Source organism: Aphelocoma coerulescens, chromosome 1A, assembly GCF_041296385.1.
Source record: "Aphelocoma coerulescens isolate FSJ_1873_10779 chromosome 1A, UR_Acoe_1.0, whole genome shotgun sequence".
In the NCBI taxonomy this organism is placed as follows: domain Eukaryota; kingdom Metazoa; phylum Chordata; class Aves; order Passeriformes; family Corvidae; genus Aphelocoma; species Aphelocoma coerulescens.
The window spans coordinates 3,332,950-3,351,017 of NC_091014.1; the positions used below are offsets into that span (position 1 = coordinate 3,332,950).

An 18,068-nucleotide genomic window follows, 5' to 3' on the forward strand; every position below is an offset into this window, starting at 1 on the left:
GACCCTTTGCGTTCTGGACAGCACTGACAGCAAGAGTTTCAAGAACACTGTAAACACCCGGTTTTCCAGGCTCCTGCTCTCCATATGGCTGGAGGTGCTCTGAGATCTGTGTTTGGATGGGCTGGCATCGTCCAGACAAGCAGCACTTTAAAACATGTGTACCAGAGAAGAGAGAGAGCTGCTGGCTGCTGACTTAGGCACGAGTTAAGGATACCTCATCCCTTGCTCTTTCAATTAGCGTTTCTAAAGGCCTTTAGGATCGGTGGATAGACAGGGCTATTGAAATGCCATGTTTTATTAGGAATTGATCTCCTGTTAATAGGCTTTAGGCAAATAAGAATGGATTATTTTACTGGAAAACGGAGGGAAATGGGAGGAACACGCAGTGTCACCGGCCCCTTCCCCATCTTTGCTGGGATCAATAGAGCTCCATCATGCAACCCAAATCAATGGAAAAGCAGGAATAGATGATCATCAGAAGGGCCTGACATTAGACCATACACTGCTTGCTGTGTCCTTTCTCCCTCTCCACGCCAGGAACAGCAGCCAGCGATCCTGGCATCCTCTGGGGAACATTAGGTTCATAAACCAGGGAGGAACTGCTATTGGAAAAGCAATGAAGTATTAGTGGCCCCTGTGCAGTCGTAAGGCTGTGGCTGGGCCCTTCTCAGCGCAGCCTGGATTGATGTGCAGGGCTCCAGGGCTGCTTGGCTCTCCTGGAAATGGTGTTTGCAGATCCTTAATCCAACAGTGAGAAATGATGATGATTTTAGTGAGATGCCCTGCAAGAAAAAGAGGCAGGGACAGCAAAGGAAGGATGCCTCAGGGATGGGGAGGACAAAGCTTGTCCTCCTCTTGCTTTCCTGCCCAAAACATTTTCCCTACTTTCCAAGGCAGTACCACAGTCGTGGTTGCTCCCTCACACCCAGGCAGAGGCTGCAGGGCCTGATTCCATGACCTGAAGGATTTTCCCTTTGAAATCCACCCTTGCAATCTTCCTGGCAGCCATTTAATCCCCTCCCCTGGGAACTGGGGCAATTTCATGGCCAAAATAAGCCACCAGTGTGACTTGAGCGAGAGCTGCTGGAGCAGCGGCTGGAAGCGCTGGGGCAGGAGATGATGAATTCCCTGGAACTTCATCAGCCCAGAGGCTGCTGACGCTGCACAAAAGCAGAGTGGTGGGGAGGGATGGCTTGGTGGAGAGTGCCATGGTTCACCAAGCTCCTCTTCTGCTTAGTTATTCATTTAATTATTTGTAAGGACTCTCATCCACCCAGCGTCTGCTCCTGTACCCGCCTGGCCGGTCATTGTGATCCTGCTCCTGACCACGCTCCCAGCAGCCCTGGATGGTTTTCAAGTGCTTTATACAGAGATATTAATTGAAGGGGGCTTTATTTTAACTCTGGTGGGACAGGAATGATGCTCTTGGGTAGGAGGTGATGGTTTTAGAGGAGTAGAAAACAGCTGAGCCCAGTTGGCACAGTGGAAATGATCATTTTTTTTTTTTATTTTGGTGCCAGAGAGCAGTCCAAGCTGCTTGGACAAACAAAATAGAAGTGAGGTTGTAGCAGGAGATTGGGTTCAGGAGTGTGTTTCTGAAGTGAGTCTGAAGATAGTTTTGAAGGGACATCTTCCACTACACCAGGCTGCTCCAAGCCCCATCCAACCTGGCCTTGAACACTTCCAGGGATGGGGCATGAAAAACCTCTCTGAGTAACCTGTGCCAGTGCCTTTTTCTTGAATAAACCAAAACTGGATGATATTGGATGCTCTAAACACTGATTCACTCTACGGGATCAGGCTTTGATGGGTCTGGAGTAAAGCTCCTGAAGTATGTCTGTGTGGAAGGGTTTTAGCAGGAAATGTCACTTTACAGGGAGGAATAACATGCTGACAGAGGTATGTGGCCCTCTCTGGAAGGCAGGTGTTTCTGTTGCTCTGGTGAACTTCAGGATATTTTCTTTTTTGTCATAATCATGATTTATTTTCCGGCAAAGGCACCAAGTGCTTGCTACCACCAATTCCTTCTTTGTCCTCCAACCCCACTGCTCTCTCCTGGACAATTTTGAGTCCATCCCCATGATTTGGAGAAGTTTATTGTGTCCCTCGCTTCGATAAGTATGTGATACCAACCTCTATGTCCCTCTTAGAAGTGTGGTTGAGGCATCTGCCACCAGCTTGCTGGGGAAACTGTCCTTGAGCATCAGCCTCCCGTGGATCCCTCAGCAGCTGGGGAGGTCCAGATAATGCTGACAAGCACCAGCTGAGTGATGGAAGGTATCTTTTACCTTCTTTCATCTCCCAGACCCATGGGCTGCTCGCCAGGATGCCTGTGGGTCTAGCCATGGCCAGGGTGGGAGCTCAGAGAAGGCCAGAGCCTGTGTCTTTAAAGATTAATAGTGTTGTTTGCTCATTAAGGAGATTGTTTTGAAGTCAGCGCTAGCCAGAACATTCGAGTGCAAGCATCTGTTTGCTACTGGGAGAGGATATTTATTGTCTGATACTTCAATGGATGTAAATAAACAGCCAGCCCTAGATAATGTTCAGACAAACAAACAAACAGCTGCCAGAATAGGTCCCTTGGTAGTTGACCTTCGGGAAGCATCATGCTGATGTTTTAATAGCAGCCGGCTCTGCAGAGCCGAGCCCAGTGAGTGAAACCTTCCAGGAAGAGGAAGGATTAATGTGCAGCCTGAGAGTGCCAGGCCCTGGGAGCTCCCACATGTGTTGGGTTAAGAGAGGACAAGGGAGCTCGGGGTGCTGAGCTGAGCACCTGGGGGTCTAAGGAGTGTGCATGGGCAGGACAGACGTTCAGGAAGCGGGAGCAGGTAGATGATCCCGTGGTGGAGGTGATGGGTGTGTTTGGGGAGTGTGGGTTGTGCTGGACTGAACATTTTGACACACACATGTGGTCCTGGGCCCCCTCACTTGTTGCGTCCCTTGCAGAGGAGCTCACGGTTCACAGGCAGCTCCCAGGAGAGATCCCAGCTGGACTGTCAGTCAGGCTCCCATCCCACAGCCCAAAGAGAACATCTTGAATACAGGAATGCCCATCAGTCAGAAGAAAACTCTATCCATGCCAGCAGCCCAGCTCCAGGTGGCGCTTGTGGCCGATGCCAGCAGAGAAGAGCAGGAACAGAGGGAACAGGTGGTGTGTGCCTCAAACTCCCTGCAGTTGCAAACTTGGGGAGCTTTCTGAGCAGAGATTGAGTCTGAGTCCCTGACTTTAGTGGTGATCACCTGCAGGCTTTGATGAGAATCTTCCCATTTTTCTTTCACTCTTGCTCTTTGATTTTTTTCACCAGCCCAAGTGCCCTGGTTCCAGCGGGAGCCTTGGAGCCAGGAATAAATCTCTAAGAGAAAGTGCAGTTCTGTTGTCTGATGCTCAGGACTGTGAAGAATGTGCAGGGAAGGTGGAGATCATCTGGGCTCTGTGCCTGGGGTCCAACATAAGAAAGACAGAGTTTAAGGCAGGTAAAGGGATGTCTGGAGCTAAGGGCCAGAATTCTGGCTGCAGTATCCCATCACCACCTCACTGCTGGGGCGGGGCTCGCACGGGCTGCCAGATTTTCTGGCCTTTTTCTGAATTTTCCTTTTTCTTAGCTACTAGATTTTACTAGAGAGAGGGGTTTCTGCACTTAGAGCTGTCGGGCTGTGGGTGTGTGAGCACATGTGTGTGTTTGCACGTGTACAGCGCAACGAGCCCTGTCCCTCCCTCCCCCTCTGCAAAATAATGACTTTTCAGGCAATTAGGCCAGCAATAGCTGTTAAATCACTTCCGAGTAGCTCTGTATTCCTGGTGTGAAGCCTCTGTAATCTTTTACCTGCACCAAATGCATAGGGGAGATCCCTGGGGGCTGTGCCTCCTGTCTCCATGGTTTGTTAACTCCAGCCGGCTGTTTCTCCAGCCTGCCTCTTCCATCTCCAAGCTCTTTCCCCTCTAATGGGGCCTGGCAAAGGCTGAGGACAGCGACTCAGCCCTGGGGTGATAATTGGCTGCTTACATATCTGGCGGCCTGCAGATCTGACCCTGGTGGTGCTGAAAAATCAAGGTCAAAGCAGCGAAGATGTGAGGTTTGTTTAGCACAGGGATCAGTGGAGAGTGAGGATGCTCTGACGGGAATGAGAAACCACGAGGGACTGGGGGAGAGGCAGAGTGGAGACAGCAGACAAAGCCCCCTGACTGCTTCCTGAGAGGGAGAATTTGGAGCTGGAAAGCCTTAGTGGAAAAGAGGAAAGGCTCCTGCTGTGGGGGTATTTGATCTGCTCAGGGCAGAGCCCCAACAGGGAGCCTCCTGTGCTCCTCAGCCTGCAGCCCTTCCTGCCTCCTTTCTTTCCCCTGACTGTCCTAAGGGGAATAACTCAGCCCAAGCCGGTTGGCATCTTTGCCCTTGACCTCACGGGTGATTCACATCAGTGCCCACCTTCAAGAAGGAAGACTCAGAGTAGCTGAATTCCTCCATGAGGGACCACGAACATGAGCGAGCCCCTTGCTCCCAGGCAGCCGGAGCTGGTGGGAGTCAGGGATGTTCAGTGCTGGGCTTCAGAGCCTGAATTCTTTGTGTGTCAGGGATGTTCAGTGCTGGGCTTCAGAGCCTGAATTCTTTGTGTGTCAGGGATGTTCAGTGCTGGGCTTCAGAGCCTGAATTCTTTGTGTGTCAGGGATGTTCAGTGCTGGGCTTCAGAGCCTGAATTCTTTGTGTGTCAGGGGTGTTCAGTGCTGGGCTTCAGAGCCTGAATTCTTTGTGTGTCAGGGATGTTCAGTGCTGGGCTTCAGGCCCTGACTCCTTGGTGCATGAGGGATGTTCAGTGCTGGGCTTCAGGCCCTGACCTCTCTGTGTGCTGATGTTGGACGTGTATTGCTGTCACGAGCAGATCCATCAAGATGACAAATTAACTGCAAATCCTCCCATGTCACTGGACCAGCCCAGCAGCCAAGGGCTGCACGTGCTCCCACTTCTGTGGAGGCTGATGGATAACACGTAGCCCTGAGCACCCTGCACACCCTTTGCTGGCACAGAGAGCTCCTCTAACTCCTTTCTGTTTCATTTTCCTTATCTTTCCTGGGGAAATCATATTCCTTTGTTGTCCCACAGCAGGTGAGTACATCAGGGAAGGACAAAGATAACAATCTGTGTATCACTGCTATCCTTTGCTCATACTGAGTTTCCAGACCCTTTATCATTCCCTCTCTTCCCTTCTCTTTGACTTTCTAACACAGAAGATGATTCAGGCTCAGTTTCTTGGCTGAGAGGTTGATACAGAAGGAACAAGTGCAAGGACTGTGCCAGGGAACAGTGGGAACAGGTCTTGACACCATAAGTTCTCCACAGCTTATTTCCTTTGGTGGGGAAGGGTGCTTTTTACTCAGCTGTCCAACTGCAGACTGGGAATCTTTGGTCAGGAAGGAATGGAGATCATGATGTGGGGCACGACAGAGATCTCCTACAACTTTGTTTCTTTTAGGGAAAGGTACTGTGATGTTTGTGTTACTGCAGGATAGAACATTTTCAGCAAGTGAGAGGCAACACATGGGAAACAGAGAAAGAGATAAGGAATGTGGATGCATCTCTGAAACATGACTGTGGGGTTTGCTGCTGCACAGAGCCTCACAAAATCCAGAAGAATTCCTGTGAATAGCTCCTTTATCCTGTCTTGTTCTATACTGAAAGGGATTGCAAACCTTCTCCAGCAGCTTTTGAGCCCAAACTCTAGAAATTGTTTTTAAGCAGGTAAAGAAAAGTCTGTTGTTTTCTGCCTTTTCTTCTGTATCACTGGATCATTGTCAGGGATAGACCGGGACCGTGTGTCTGCTTCCTCCTCATAATCCCAGTTATTGATGTCCCTAAGTGACACCCTGTTATGAGATGTGTCTGGAATCATAAGGTGCCACATTCGTGCAGGACTGATTTCAATATCTGATATATGCAATCAGCAAGAGAAATAGTCTGTGTTGCACTGAGCACTCTGCAATAATAAATTGCCCCGTGGAACATTAGCAATAAGAGCAATAATATTATCTGAGTCGCATTCGAGTGAGTCAGCCCTGCAGATTTGTGTGGTTTTTTTATCATCTGCTCATCACCACCACAGATTCTTCCCTCGTGCCATCATTTTGAGCATGGTAGATTTGTCCAGGTGGTGACAGGAGCACAGTGACAGTGCCAGATAAAAGTGAGAAGGCTCTGCATTGTTCTTACAGTGCTCTTGAGTTGATGGGACCAGCAGAAGTGATGAAATCTGCTTTACCCTTTCTGTGAGGAGGCTGGGAAAAATTCACTTTGTGTTGACAGTGGTTGTTGTCTGAAAGACCTGGGCCACAATACATTTGTCCAATGATTATTTTGTATATATATTATCAATAGATATCTATTACTGTGAGGGTGTTGAGAGAGAAGGTTGCTCAGACAAGTTGTGGCTACCCCTGGATCCCCAGAAGTGTCCAAGGCCAGGCTGGACAGGGCTTGGATCATCCTGGGATAGTGGGAGGTGTCCCTGCCCATGGCAGATTTTGGAGTGAGATGGTCTTTAAGGTCCCTTTCAACCCAAATCATTCTGAGGTTCTGTGATTATTTGTTTTCAGTGGAAGGAGGAAAAATCCTCATGTTCTCCCTCTGTTTTTGTTGTTGCTGCACAGATCCGTGTGGATGGCACCACCAAGAACACGCTGGAGTATGAGATCGTGCAGGTGGTGGACACTGGCCCCATCCTCCGGGACATGGCCTTCTCCATGGACCATGAGCACCTCTACATCATGTCTGAGAAGCAGGTAAGGACCTCCATCAGTCCATGGTGCTTTAAAAACCTTTTATCTCCATCGTGCTGTGGACATCAGGGCTACTCATGAATCCTGGCAGTGACCACAGTTCCTACAAGGATGTGCTCCGTTGTCGACCTCAGGATTTTTATGCTCACAAATCCATGGCATTTATACTCTTTTGCAATATTGAGGGGCCTGGGGCACAGAACTAAGGGGGCAGGAGCCACCCCCAGGGTTGCTTTGTCCTGCTGGCTGCAGGACAAGGAGTTGCTGCTGCGTTGTTCTCCACCCTCACCCAAATGGTGGCTGCATCTGCCACAGACACAGGAAGGTGTAACACTGAATGATTTGGCTCCAACTGGAGTTTTTGGAGAGGCTGGAGCCTCCTTGGGACACAGTGGGCAAGAGTGTAGGATGCTGCCTGCCAGGGTGCAGGCCAAGCTTAGTGTGGTGTTCCTGTTGTGTTATTAGTATTATGATTGAAAATGCTGGCAGCCAGATTCCAGGGAAGGACCAATCTGGGTGTTCAACATGGAATCCTCACTGATTTCTTGGCCTCAGGAAGTTTGCTGCTTGGGATGGGAGTAGGAGGAGGAACTACTTTTACATGAAAAATCCATTGTTTATAATTAGTCCTGTGGGTGTGCAGGATTACTTGAGCTATCATACCTGGTTGATTCACAGATGCTCATGAGGAGCTTTAAATCCACAAAAAGAATGGGGGCAATGAGGGATTGTGGTGAGCTGATGGCAGTTTCCCTACAGTGCCACCAGTGGAAGCCACCAGTCTGAGTGGGACATGTTCACCCATACATGTTCAATGATTTATTAACAAGTGTTACTGGTTATATTTTCTAATCTATGAGGGTCATTTCTCCTGCTCTCACCACTTTATTTCAAATGTTCTGTGATGTCTCCGACCATTTTCCTCTACTGTGGATATTTGTACCTAAAATTTGGTGTGGGGAGAGGAGCAGCTCTGTAAATTCCTCCTGATTCAAGAGGCCAAGAGGTGCCATAACTCAGGAGAAAGGACAGGATGACAGAGCTGGGATTCCTTCTCATCTGCTCCATGCTGGGCAAGGATGGGATGTCACTTCCAGTCCTGAAGTGAAAACAGTTCCAGTTGCTTTTTGTGATGGGGTGGGAAGCTGGAGGCAGGTGATGCCCGAGATCCTGCAAGACTTTGAGCATGACACCATTCCTTTTCCTCACGCTTTTACTGCCTGGGTCCTTTCTTTTTCCTTCTGCATGGAATGGGGATCCTTGTGGGTCAAAGCCCTGGAGCAGCACAATGAATGCTCCAATGAGCAACCCACTGATGTCAGGTTTGCTCAGTGTCCTTTTTGTGCAGGCCCATTTGAGGTCACCTCAGACACCACGGCTGACTTTGCACAGCCCTTCAGATTTACGGAGACTCCCAGGGGCTGTCTCAAACCTCTGGGGAAAAGGGCACTGGGATAGCAACATCCATTCCCTCACATCCTTAAAACATGAAATCTGGAACTAGAGGAACAATTACTTTTTCCTCCAGAGACTTCCAAAAACTTATTCTTGCTGGTCCAGTGACTACCTGCACTTCCCTGACCATTGCAGCACGAGCAGATTCATTTTGTGCTTGGCTGTTCCAAAGCACAAGTTTTATCTGGTGTTTTTAGGGCCCCAAGCCCTGTAGAGAGCTCAGGAGCTCTGAGCCCCTTGTGATTTATCAATCATCTCCTCCCACCCATCTTTGACGCCCATGGGTGTCTCTATGAGAGAGGCTGGTGAAAAAGGCAGGGAGTGTTGTTATTTAAAATCTGATGTGAGCCTGTGAAACACTCAGCACTACATCAGCCTTTGCCCAAATCTGATTTTATCTGAGGCGGGCGATGTGAGTGACAGCGCTGCCAACACAGCACTGCAGTCACTACCTGTGTGCTCATGATAGAACACACTTCAGTGCTAGAATAAATTCACATTTGTAGAGCCTCAGTGAGTGGGTGCAGGGGTTTGCCTTTGCTGGAGGCAGGATTATGAACAGGCTGCCCTTAGGGAGCAAATATCCCACCCACTCTACAAGCCATGTATAAGTCTTTTATAAAAGGGTGAAGATCTGACTTATCAGAGGTTTTCACTGCCCAATAGTGGTTTTGGGAGATCTGGGGAGATGAGGGACAGGGGCTTGATGGCTTGACCTGACCTTTTCAAAGATAGACAGGCACCAGGGCTTGTGCCATCCCTGGGGAAGGAGGAGGTTTCTCCTCCCTCTGTCTGCTGGGCTCAGCCCTGTCTGTGCCCCAGGGACAAGACTGGTTCTGTTATTACCTGTGTAGTTATTAAAAGCTGTTTTCATGGAATCATAGAATGATTCAGGTTGGAAAAGACCTCTAAGATCATCAACCTTTGGCCAAATACCCCTGCACCCACTAAACCATGTAGTGAAGTGCCACTTCTACTTGTTTTCTGAACACTTCCAGGGATGGTGACTCCACCACTGCCCCGGGAAGCCTCTTCCAATACTTAACCACTCTTTCACTGATGAAATTTTTCCTAATATCCAACCTGAGCCTCCCCTGGTGCAGCTTGAGGCCGTTTGCTCTTGTCCTATCACTGGCTGCCTGGGAGAAGACCCAGACCCCCACCTCCCTACAACCTCTTTACAGGGAGCTGTGAAGAGCAGTGAGGTCCCCCAAGCCTCTTTTCTCCTGGCTAAACAGCTCCACTCACTCAGCCACAGGACTTGAACTCCAAACCTTATGGTTTTGCCAGACTTGGCTGCATCTCTCACCAGCACCCCACAAGAATGGAAGCTCTGGTGATAAAGCCAATTTCTCCAGTTTGTCCCAGTCTTATCACAGCTCTGGACATCCCAGCAAGGCACCCTTTAACCTGGAACACCTAAAACGAGCTGTCACTATAAATCTGGGTACAAGAAGCAGCTTTCTCATGCTGCCAGAATAATGCCCTGGCTTTTTTAAGGTCAACTTGTGCATGGGAGCATTTTCCTCAGTGAATGTGGGGGTCCTTGTGTTGCCTGTGGGGGTTTTCCTCTGGAGCTGAACTCCCTGGGCTCCAAGGGAGACAGAACCCAGCTCAGCCTTGGAGTCTTAGGCTGAAACAAGTCCTTCCTTGCAGCTCCTCTGGACACTGAGAGGTGACAAGCAGCACTTGCCCACTCAATCAGGCGTGCAATGCTCTCAGGAGCAGGATGCAACAGCTTTTCACCATTATTTGGAAATATATATTTTATAGGGAGAGTGATTGAAAGAGGGAGAAGAGATTTGTCACTGAAACCCAGAGGCAGAGCATACAAAGATTCCCTCATTTCCCAGAGCTGTGGACATCTCTGTGCTTTAGGTGTGAACATGTTTCAAGTCCCTGTTGACAGCACAGGGAAAGGTTGGTGCACACATGGGATCTGTCAGGACTGATCTGGAGATCATCCCCTTAACTCCAGCCTTCACAAACACTCTGAGGGAGCTACAGCCACTATCCCAGCTTGCTCCAAGCCCCATCCAGCCTGACCTTGGACCTTCCAGTGTTGGGACAGCCACAGCTTCTCTGGCAGCCTGTGCCAGAGATCATCACCCTCACAGCCAAGAACTTCTTCCTAATATTCAATCTGAACCTACCCACTCTGTCTGAAGCCATTCCCCCCCATCCTGTCACTACATGCTCTGTAAATCTCCTCCCCAGCTTTCTTGTATCAGTGCATTGGAGGCTGGGACTGTTTCTTTCTCCTTTTCCAGTTTCTGGTGTGCAGACAGAAGAACCCTGTGCCTCACATTTCGATCTCAGGGGATGAGGAGCAGATGGGAAATGCTGGGGGAACAGGAGGGTCTCTGCTGCAGCTTCTCTGCATTTTTTCTGCTCCTCATCACACATTCCTTGAGTCCCTCTTCCTCACCTAATCATCTCTGAATTTCTTTCTCTTCTCATCTGAGAAGCTCCCTGGAACTCTTTGCAGAGATTGAGATAATTCTTTCACCCCTTTCTCATTCTCCCTTCCCTTTCCCTCTGATCCTTTGCAGCCCTTCCCTCTCATTTCCAGGCTTGCACTTGCTTGTGCATCACTCCTGCATTCCTGGCATCCCTGTTCCTTTGCTCTCTCCTCTCCCAGCTGTCTCCCCACTGCTGACTGACCATGTCTCCTTGTTTCCTTGCTGCTCAAGTGTTGACACACCCACAGAGCGCACCTCTGCATGCCAGGAGGTGCAGGATGCTCATTCCCCTGGCTCTGGACTGACATTTGGAAGGTCACTCCCATCACCCACTAAATAACTCTGTTTCACCATGTTGGACTCCTGGGTCTTTCCCACTATTTTGCAAAGCTGATGCAACACATGGAAGCAACTCCAAGACACAGGAATCTCAGGGATCAAAGGGAAGAGCTGGAGAAAATAACCTTAAAGGCTCAAAATCCAGAAGGTAAAGCGCAAGAGGTGTCAAATTCATATTAAATATCAAGGATTTGAGCTTTCTCTTACTTTTGGTTTACTATTGGTTAGGGAAGACTGTTCTGCCACCAGGTTCTGAGCAACCTTTTGTTACTTATGAGCAACTTTACCCATCCCTGGAAGTGTCCAAGGCCAGGTTGGACGGGGCTTGGAGCAACCTGGGACAGTGGAAGGTGTCCCTGCCCACGGCAGGGAGTGATATAGGATGGTCTTTAATGTCCCTTATAAAACCATTCCATGATTCTGTGTTTGCCTCAGGGAAGGAGATTTGCTGTCCCTCTCTGTGCAAGCAGGTTTGTTCCGTGGGTCAGCTTCACGCTCTGGTGGAAAGTTGTGCTTTTCCCCTGGAAATTAGCAGAAAGTCACCCACAATCTGCGAATAAATCACATCTGTGCAGTGCTATCATTCCCTAAAACCATTACAGTGTGTCGGAGGTGAGACTGGGTAGGGTCATGCGTAGCAGAAGCAGATGGGTATTTTGGAGGCTCTTTTAAACTTTGGCAGCGAAATATCAAATAAATATGTACTTCAACTAAAGCGTGGCAGAAAGCACATTTGGTAAAAATTAAGTAACAGTACTGCAAATCATGTTGACAGGGTCTTTTTGGCCTTTCAGTGTCTGTTTCTCATTAAAATGGGGAAGGCTTATACCTATTTGTCTCCTGAGATTTATTCTTCTCCCCTCTGCCGCTGAGTCACTATCAGCAGCAGAATTTTTGTTTGCAAATTAGCTGCTGAAGAGGAGGGGGTGTCTGGCCAGTTTACTTCTGATTTCATGACCACTGATTAAAATCTTGTCTGCTGCTTATGTTATCGTATCAATTAGTTAAAGCAATCATTAATAACTGCTTAATTATGTCTTAATTTCTTCAAATGTGGTCTTTGCACAAGATATCAAGCAGCATTAACTCCTGGGTTTGGAGTGGCTGTTTCCAGGGGATTTTGTCAGTTTGAGGCTGTCCCCAGAAACACTGGCTCGAGATCACAAGCTTTAAAAATAACTCGAGAGGTTTTTTTTTTCCTTTTAATTTGCATTTGTTTGTTTGTGAGCCATCAGGTTGTGTGCAGACCACGTTTTTCATCATTGGGCCAGAACCAGAAAAAGCAGAAATGGTGTTTTTTGAAGACAGAAAGCTGGGATTGTCTAATAGGTGTGATGTCTTGACCTGGGGATTTAAAAGCAGCAGAGACACCCAGAAACTGTAAATTTTGGGGCTGTTGTTGCAGATTTCTGTTATTCTACTGTCTTGGAGTATTGATTTAGAAGGGGCTGTGAAAGGTGACCACTGTGCACATCCGCTCTTTGGATGACTCTTTGGTCTTCTGCAGGACTTCACTACTCAACTTCTGGAAGGGTATTGGCAGCATCATCTCTTCCTTGGATTAATTATCAGGCAGTTAGGAAGAAATTTTTGGCTGTGAGGGTGATGAGGCCCTGGCACAGGGTGCCCAGAGAAGCTGTGGCTGCCCCTGGATCCCTGGAAGTGTCCAAGGCCAGGTTGGATGGGGCTTTGAGCAAACTGGGATAGTGGAAGGTGTCCCTGCCCATGGCAGGGGGTGGCACTGGATGATCTTTAAGGTCCCTTCCAACCCAAACCATTCCACGATTCCATAATTGGCTGTTCCTAAACCAGACTGACATCCTAGGTAAGATAAGGGCCACCAGAGCTTCTAAGAGGCCCAAAACATGATTGAATTCACTGTCTTTGCGAAAATGTGTCACATTCATCTCCCTCTAAATCCTCCAAAGAAGAGGGCTCCAAACCGCCCATTTCCTTGCCAGCTGCCCTGCTCTTGGGCAGTCCTGCACAAAACTGATAGGGAAGAGCAGTTCCTAGAGTTCACTCAATCCCTATCAAGCCATGAGTGTAATCCCAGTTGGCAGCAAAGGCAACTTTTGTTCTCTTTGATTGTTCTTTCCTGCCCCTAAATACCCCTCATTACCCTCAGCAATATCAGAGGCTGAACTCCGCTCTCCCTCACATTTGCTTTCACCTAATTAAGGGCCTGCTAAATAAGGTCAGATGCCCTCTGAGAAACGTCTGAATAGATGGAAAATCCCGCATGGATGCTCAGCTAAGGATGGAAAAGACACCGTGTGAGTCCCTGTGCTTCTCAGCCAAGAATGATAAAAGTGATTTGGCCCACTGGCAAAACCGCAGCGCATTGTGCTGCTGACTCTCTTGAAATAATTCTTTGTCAGCCAAAGGCAAATTATTGCAAAAAGTCATAATTTAGCTTGATTTTAACTCGCTGCTTTCATGTGGGTGTTTTGGAGTAAGATGGGATAATTCAGGGAGCAGGGAGTTCCTTAACCTTCTGCTGTGTTGGTTGTGTGCTCCAGAAGAGATGTGAATAACTGACAAAGCTGAGCTGAGCAGGAAAGGAACAGATTCAAGATCTTGGAGGTGCCCCAAGTGAGTCATTCATGGCAAGGGAAGAAATTCCACTTGGGGCTGTCTTTGTCCCATGAGATACACAGGCAGCTGGAATTCCATCTCTTACTGTCCCTCAGCCTTGGGCTTTTCACACTTGAATTGAGCTCTTTCTATGCTTTGGAAATGCTTTTGTGAGCCAGTTGGTGCTGTATTGAAGTGCCCCACTTTGCCTGAAAACCAGGACTATGCAAAGCGCACTGGGAAGGAGGAAGGGCTGGGAGACAGTGAAGGATTTGGGAGACCTGGAGTCATTCCCCGCCTTGCTCACAGAGCCCAGGAATTCTCAGACACATGGTGTGATTCTTGGGGTGGTCCTGTGCAGGCCAGGAGTTGGACTTGATGATCCTTCCAAGCCAGGACATTCTAGGAATTTATGATTCAATGACATCACCTGTGGGCAAGCCTCTGTAACTCCAGGTGTTCTGAAGGTACAGGAGATATTTCCAAGATCAGGACCTCTTTTGGAACTCTCTGCAACACCTGCCAATGACTATTGAAAACTCAGCTCTCCTCCTGACCTGTGTGCATGCCCTGATGAGAGCTGGAAAGCTCTGTTGGATCCCAAAGTTCAGAGGGACTTTTGCTTTGTCCCCATCAGATCTGAGCTTTGCTGGGTATCTGAGCAGAAAAAGCTCCTTCAGAGAATAATTTGTAGCCACCCTGTCCTCTAAATAACATGAATTAAAGCTTCCTTGATCCCATCTAGAGGAACCTTGACAAGCCCAAGCTGTGTGGAGAGGACCAGCAGGGAGCAGTTTGACAGTTGTTCACTGGAGGGAAGGATTTCCTACAGAATGCAGGTCGGGATCCCTTTGCTCTGTGCTCGGCCTTGCTGATCCATGCCAGAACCCTGTCTCTTCCAGGCCTGCCCCATCCCAGAGAAACGACTTCCCTGCAAGCACATTGCATTAATCACTGCATCCAGCTGTGGGGGAGGGTCTGCAACTGCTGCAGTACTTTGGGTTCATGGATCTTAGTCGTGAACGGAGCCTAAACCTTGCCTGCTGGCAGGACATGAATTTCTGTAACTCTGGGTCAGGACACTGCTGGTGAAATTTTGCAGCTGATGAGCAGTGGGGCAGAGTGACAGATCCTTGTTGTGCCTGTGACAGAGCAGAGCATCAGGGCTGAGTCTGGGTTACCCCTGGGCCAGGATTTGGGGTGCGCTTAGTCCACATTAACACAGTTTAGTGCCTTTCCCATAAAAGACCCATGTTCAGACGCAGTGGTGTCATATTTGTGCCTGAACTCTCCAGTTGTACCCTCGTCTACGCGTTCAATATTTGAGGGTAGAACCACAGCTTTCCCAGTGCCATCTGTGGATCTGCATTTGGCTTGAGCTGCAACTGAACTAATGTCAGCATTCATCTCTGAGCCTGCCAAAAAGCCATGTCCCCATGCCAGGATAATTCCTCCACAGGCTGCTCTAAGGAGCAGCACAGGAGCTGGAGGATTCTCAGAAGGTTCCGAGGGTGCTGTGTTATCTAGAGGATGGTTTAATTCACCTTTGGGATTCCTTGCCTTAAGGTATTCACGTGGGTGACACCACTGAAGGGCTTTGTCTGGCACCAGGACATGAGGAATGGGATGGGTCATTCAGTCTAACCAGGTCTCCTTCCTCCTGTACCAATGTTTTTTAAGTTTTAATTGTTTCTTCTAATTCATGGGGCTCTGCTGACAGCTCCCGCCTGCCTTGCACAGGGGACAGAAAATAAGAAAGGGTGGAGGAAGGAGTGAGCAGAAATGCAAAAGGCACTTGCAGAGTCATTCCCTGGGTGAGGAGAGGCAGGAACTATCGATCCTGGGGAGCGGGTGACGGGTGGGAAGCCATGGAGACGTGTCCCCTGGGGCACGGTGCTGCCCAGCACACGGCCTGAGGGTCACCTGGCACTATTGATTGTGGTGCTGTTCCTCTGTGGAGTCCAACACAGGCTGCTCAGTACAGCTGCTGTGCTGTCCTGGGAAAAAGGAGGCACATGTGTGGAGTTTAATGCATCCCTCTCATGTTTTAAACAAAAAAAAACCCACTCCTGTCTCCCTGAGTCCTGTCAGGCTGGTAGGTTGTGTTTTCAGCTAGGAATAGGTCAGAGTATTAAGGGCAGCTCAAGGAATTTAGCTGGAAATGTGAAAATCTCCCTCCTCCCTTCCCCCAGCCCCTGACCCTGTAACAGACCCAGAAGAAGGGGAGAAGAAAGAGGAAACCTAAGAAGCTGGTGATTACACGTGAAGCCTGGCAGATCTGTAATCCTGGACTCCATTAAACATCTGTCTGCTCCAATCTCCCTGACAGCCAGGTCTCCTCCTCTCGCTGCCTCGCACAGATCCTGCATTTGCAGGTCACTCCCAGGCACTGGTTGTTAATCCTCATCCCCTGCCTTGGTGTTCCCCAGCCCAGGCTGGGCACCAGGGCTCTTGGAGGGGAGGATTTGGGCAGGACAGTGTCCATGGCTCGGAGCTACAGGCACATCCACATGTCTTGGGTTGGAGCTTTTCCATCTAACACGTCCTTGAGTGCTTTCCCGGATCGGTGCCCAGTGCCTGTCTGGGACTGTTCTCTTAATTATTGCATTTTAAACATGCTTCCAAAGTTGTTTCCATTACAGGCTCCTGTGTCTTACTACTTTCTTTGAGGCAGGTATTTGCTCTCTTGGGGCATTTCCTTGCACCATAAGTGCACAGAATTATCATTTTCTAATGCATTTTCTATTTTTCATGTGATATCCCTGAACTCCTCAGCACACTCCACGTTAGTGGATTAATAGGAATTTCATTGTAAGACTCAGGGACAAATTTTTTCAGTGCTCCAGAGTTTGCTGTGTCTTCTGCACTCATGGCTTTGAGTCTTTCTTGCTGTAAGGCCTCTGCTAAATATCTTTCATCACTTTCTATTACTTGATACAGTCATCATCATCATATATATAGTAGGAACTGGAAAATGAAATCCATTCCAGAACCTGCCCTTGAAAGGCAAACTGGCTTTTATGTTCTTTTCTATTAAAAAAAAAAACCACCTTTAAAGTCATACTGTAATGTTATTTTTTCCCCTTTTTTCCCAGGGTTTGAGTTTTCTTCCTAGTTTTGTGATTTTCCAGTTTGTGATTGGAGACAAGAGTACTCAGCTACCCTGAAAATTATTTTCTTGTTTTATTTCCTAACTGGAAGAAGAAGTAATGGGAATCCTAGAGATCTAAATTAGTCTGTCTTGCTTTGTTGTTTGTTTTTGGTTTTTTTTTTTGTTTTGTTTTGTTTTGGTTTTGGTTTTTTTTCTTTAGAAAGATATTCTGAACCAGCAATCTGAGTGCTTGGTCAATACCCTGCTGTATTTTAGTTTGTAGTGTAAACTTGGCTTTCACAGCCACTTGTGTTTGGGTGGTTGGGAAGATTTGAGGGGACAGAAAAATCCATGCAGAAAGTTGTGTGGGTGAATCAGTGGGTGCTTGCCTGCCCCCTCAGTGGATGTTGCATGTGGACACGACAATTCCTCTGCCAAATGTCCCACGTGTCATTGCTTGGATAAAGGCCGAGTTAAGATTTTTGGAAATAATGTTTTTTTTAAAATAATAGTCCTTAAACTTTTAGTTTTACTGTCTCATCCCAGTTGCAGCACTTCTCACATCATTCCTAGGAGTCCATTCCTTTAATTCACCTCCTGAATTCACTTCTTTTCCCTTGGTCCTGAGCTCCTGCATAAATACCTGCTCTTGTGTCCCTCCTCTGAGAGTCTGGGTCCATGGATGCCTTCGTGATGGATTTATAACTTGCAAAGCCCTTTGGATTTCTCGAGGATGAAAGACAGTGTTTGTACAAGATCCCTGCCCTCATGACATAATTTGGGAAGCTTTCTCTGGAAGGAACCTTCCAAGCACTTGTGAGTTCATGTGTCAGTAGTTTCTGCCCCTAAGAGCAAAGGTAACTCACGTGTTCTCTCCAAGCATCCCACCAGGAATGTGTTTTGCTGGAGTATGGACTCCAGGGTGATTCACATAATTCATGTTGGATTCATGGAGCACTGGAAAGAAGGAGATGTTTGCACTGACCTGGGCTCCTTCAGGACAAAGCTTCCTTTATTCCCACTATATCCTTCTTTTATTCCATTTATTGGTTAGATGCAATAAAACAGGGAACAGTTTCTGGCAGTGAAGCCAAATGCTGCCTTGTGCCTGTAGATCTCCGCTTTCCTCCTGTCCCAAAAAAAAGGATAACTCCTTTCAAGTTGGTAGGGAATAAAGCCAAGCCATTCCTGGACACTGAGAGGTTTCCTCTTTCCCTCCAAGAGCGTTATCTCCCCCTGAGACTTCCACCTCAGGCCACGAACTGGCAGCTTGGCCATTATGACCCACTTGGCAGTGACTGATTGTGGGGATCTCTTTTGCTGTGGAAAATGTGGAACTGATTGTCTGGGCGACCCCGCTTGACCTGGGGAATTCTGC

At 48.2% G+C, this 18,068-nt stretch overlaps 1 protein-coding gene across 6 annotated transcripts in view; it reads left to right on the forward strand.

The window, feature by feature from the left end:
* The window catches only part of PLXNA4 (plexin A4), a 394,209-nt gene that overhangs the window by 181,435 nt on the left and 194,706 nt on the right, over positions 1-18,068 (forward strand). For 2 of the 6 annotated variants that reach the window (XM_069034287.1, XM_069034263.1), the window contains one exon: positions 6,662-6,769. In XM_069034287.1, the coding sequence (XP_068890388.1) occupies positions 6,662-6,769 (108 nt within the window). Of the gene's footprint in view, positions 1-3,753; positions 3,767-6,637; positions 6,770-18,068 lie in introns of all 6 variants that reach the window. The other 4 variants (XM_069034271.1, XM_069034255.1, XM_069034294.1 and 1 more) reach the window with 3 other exon arrangements.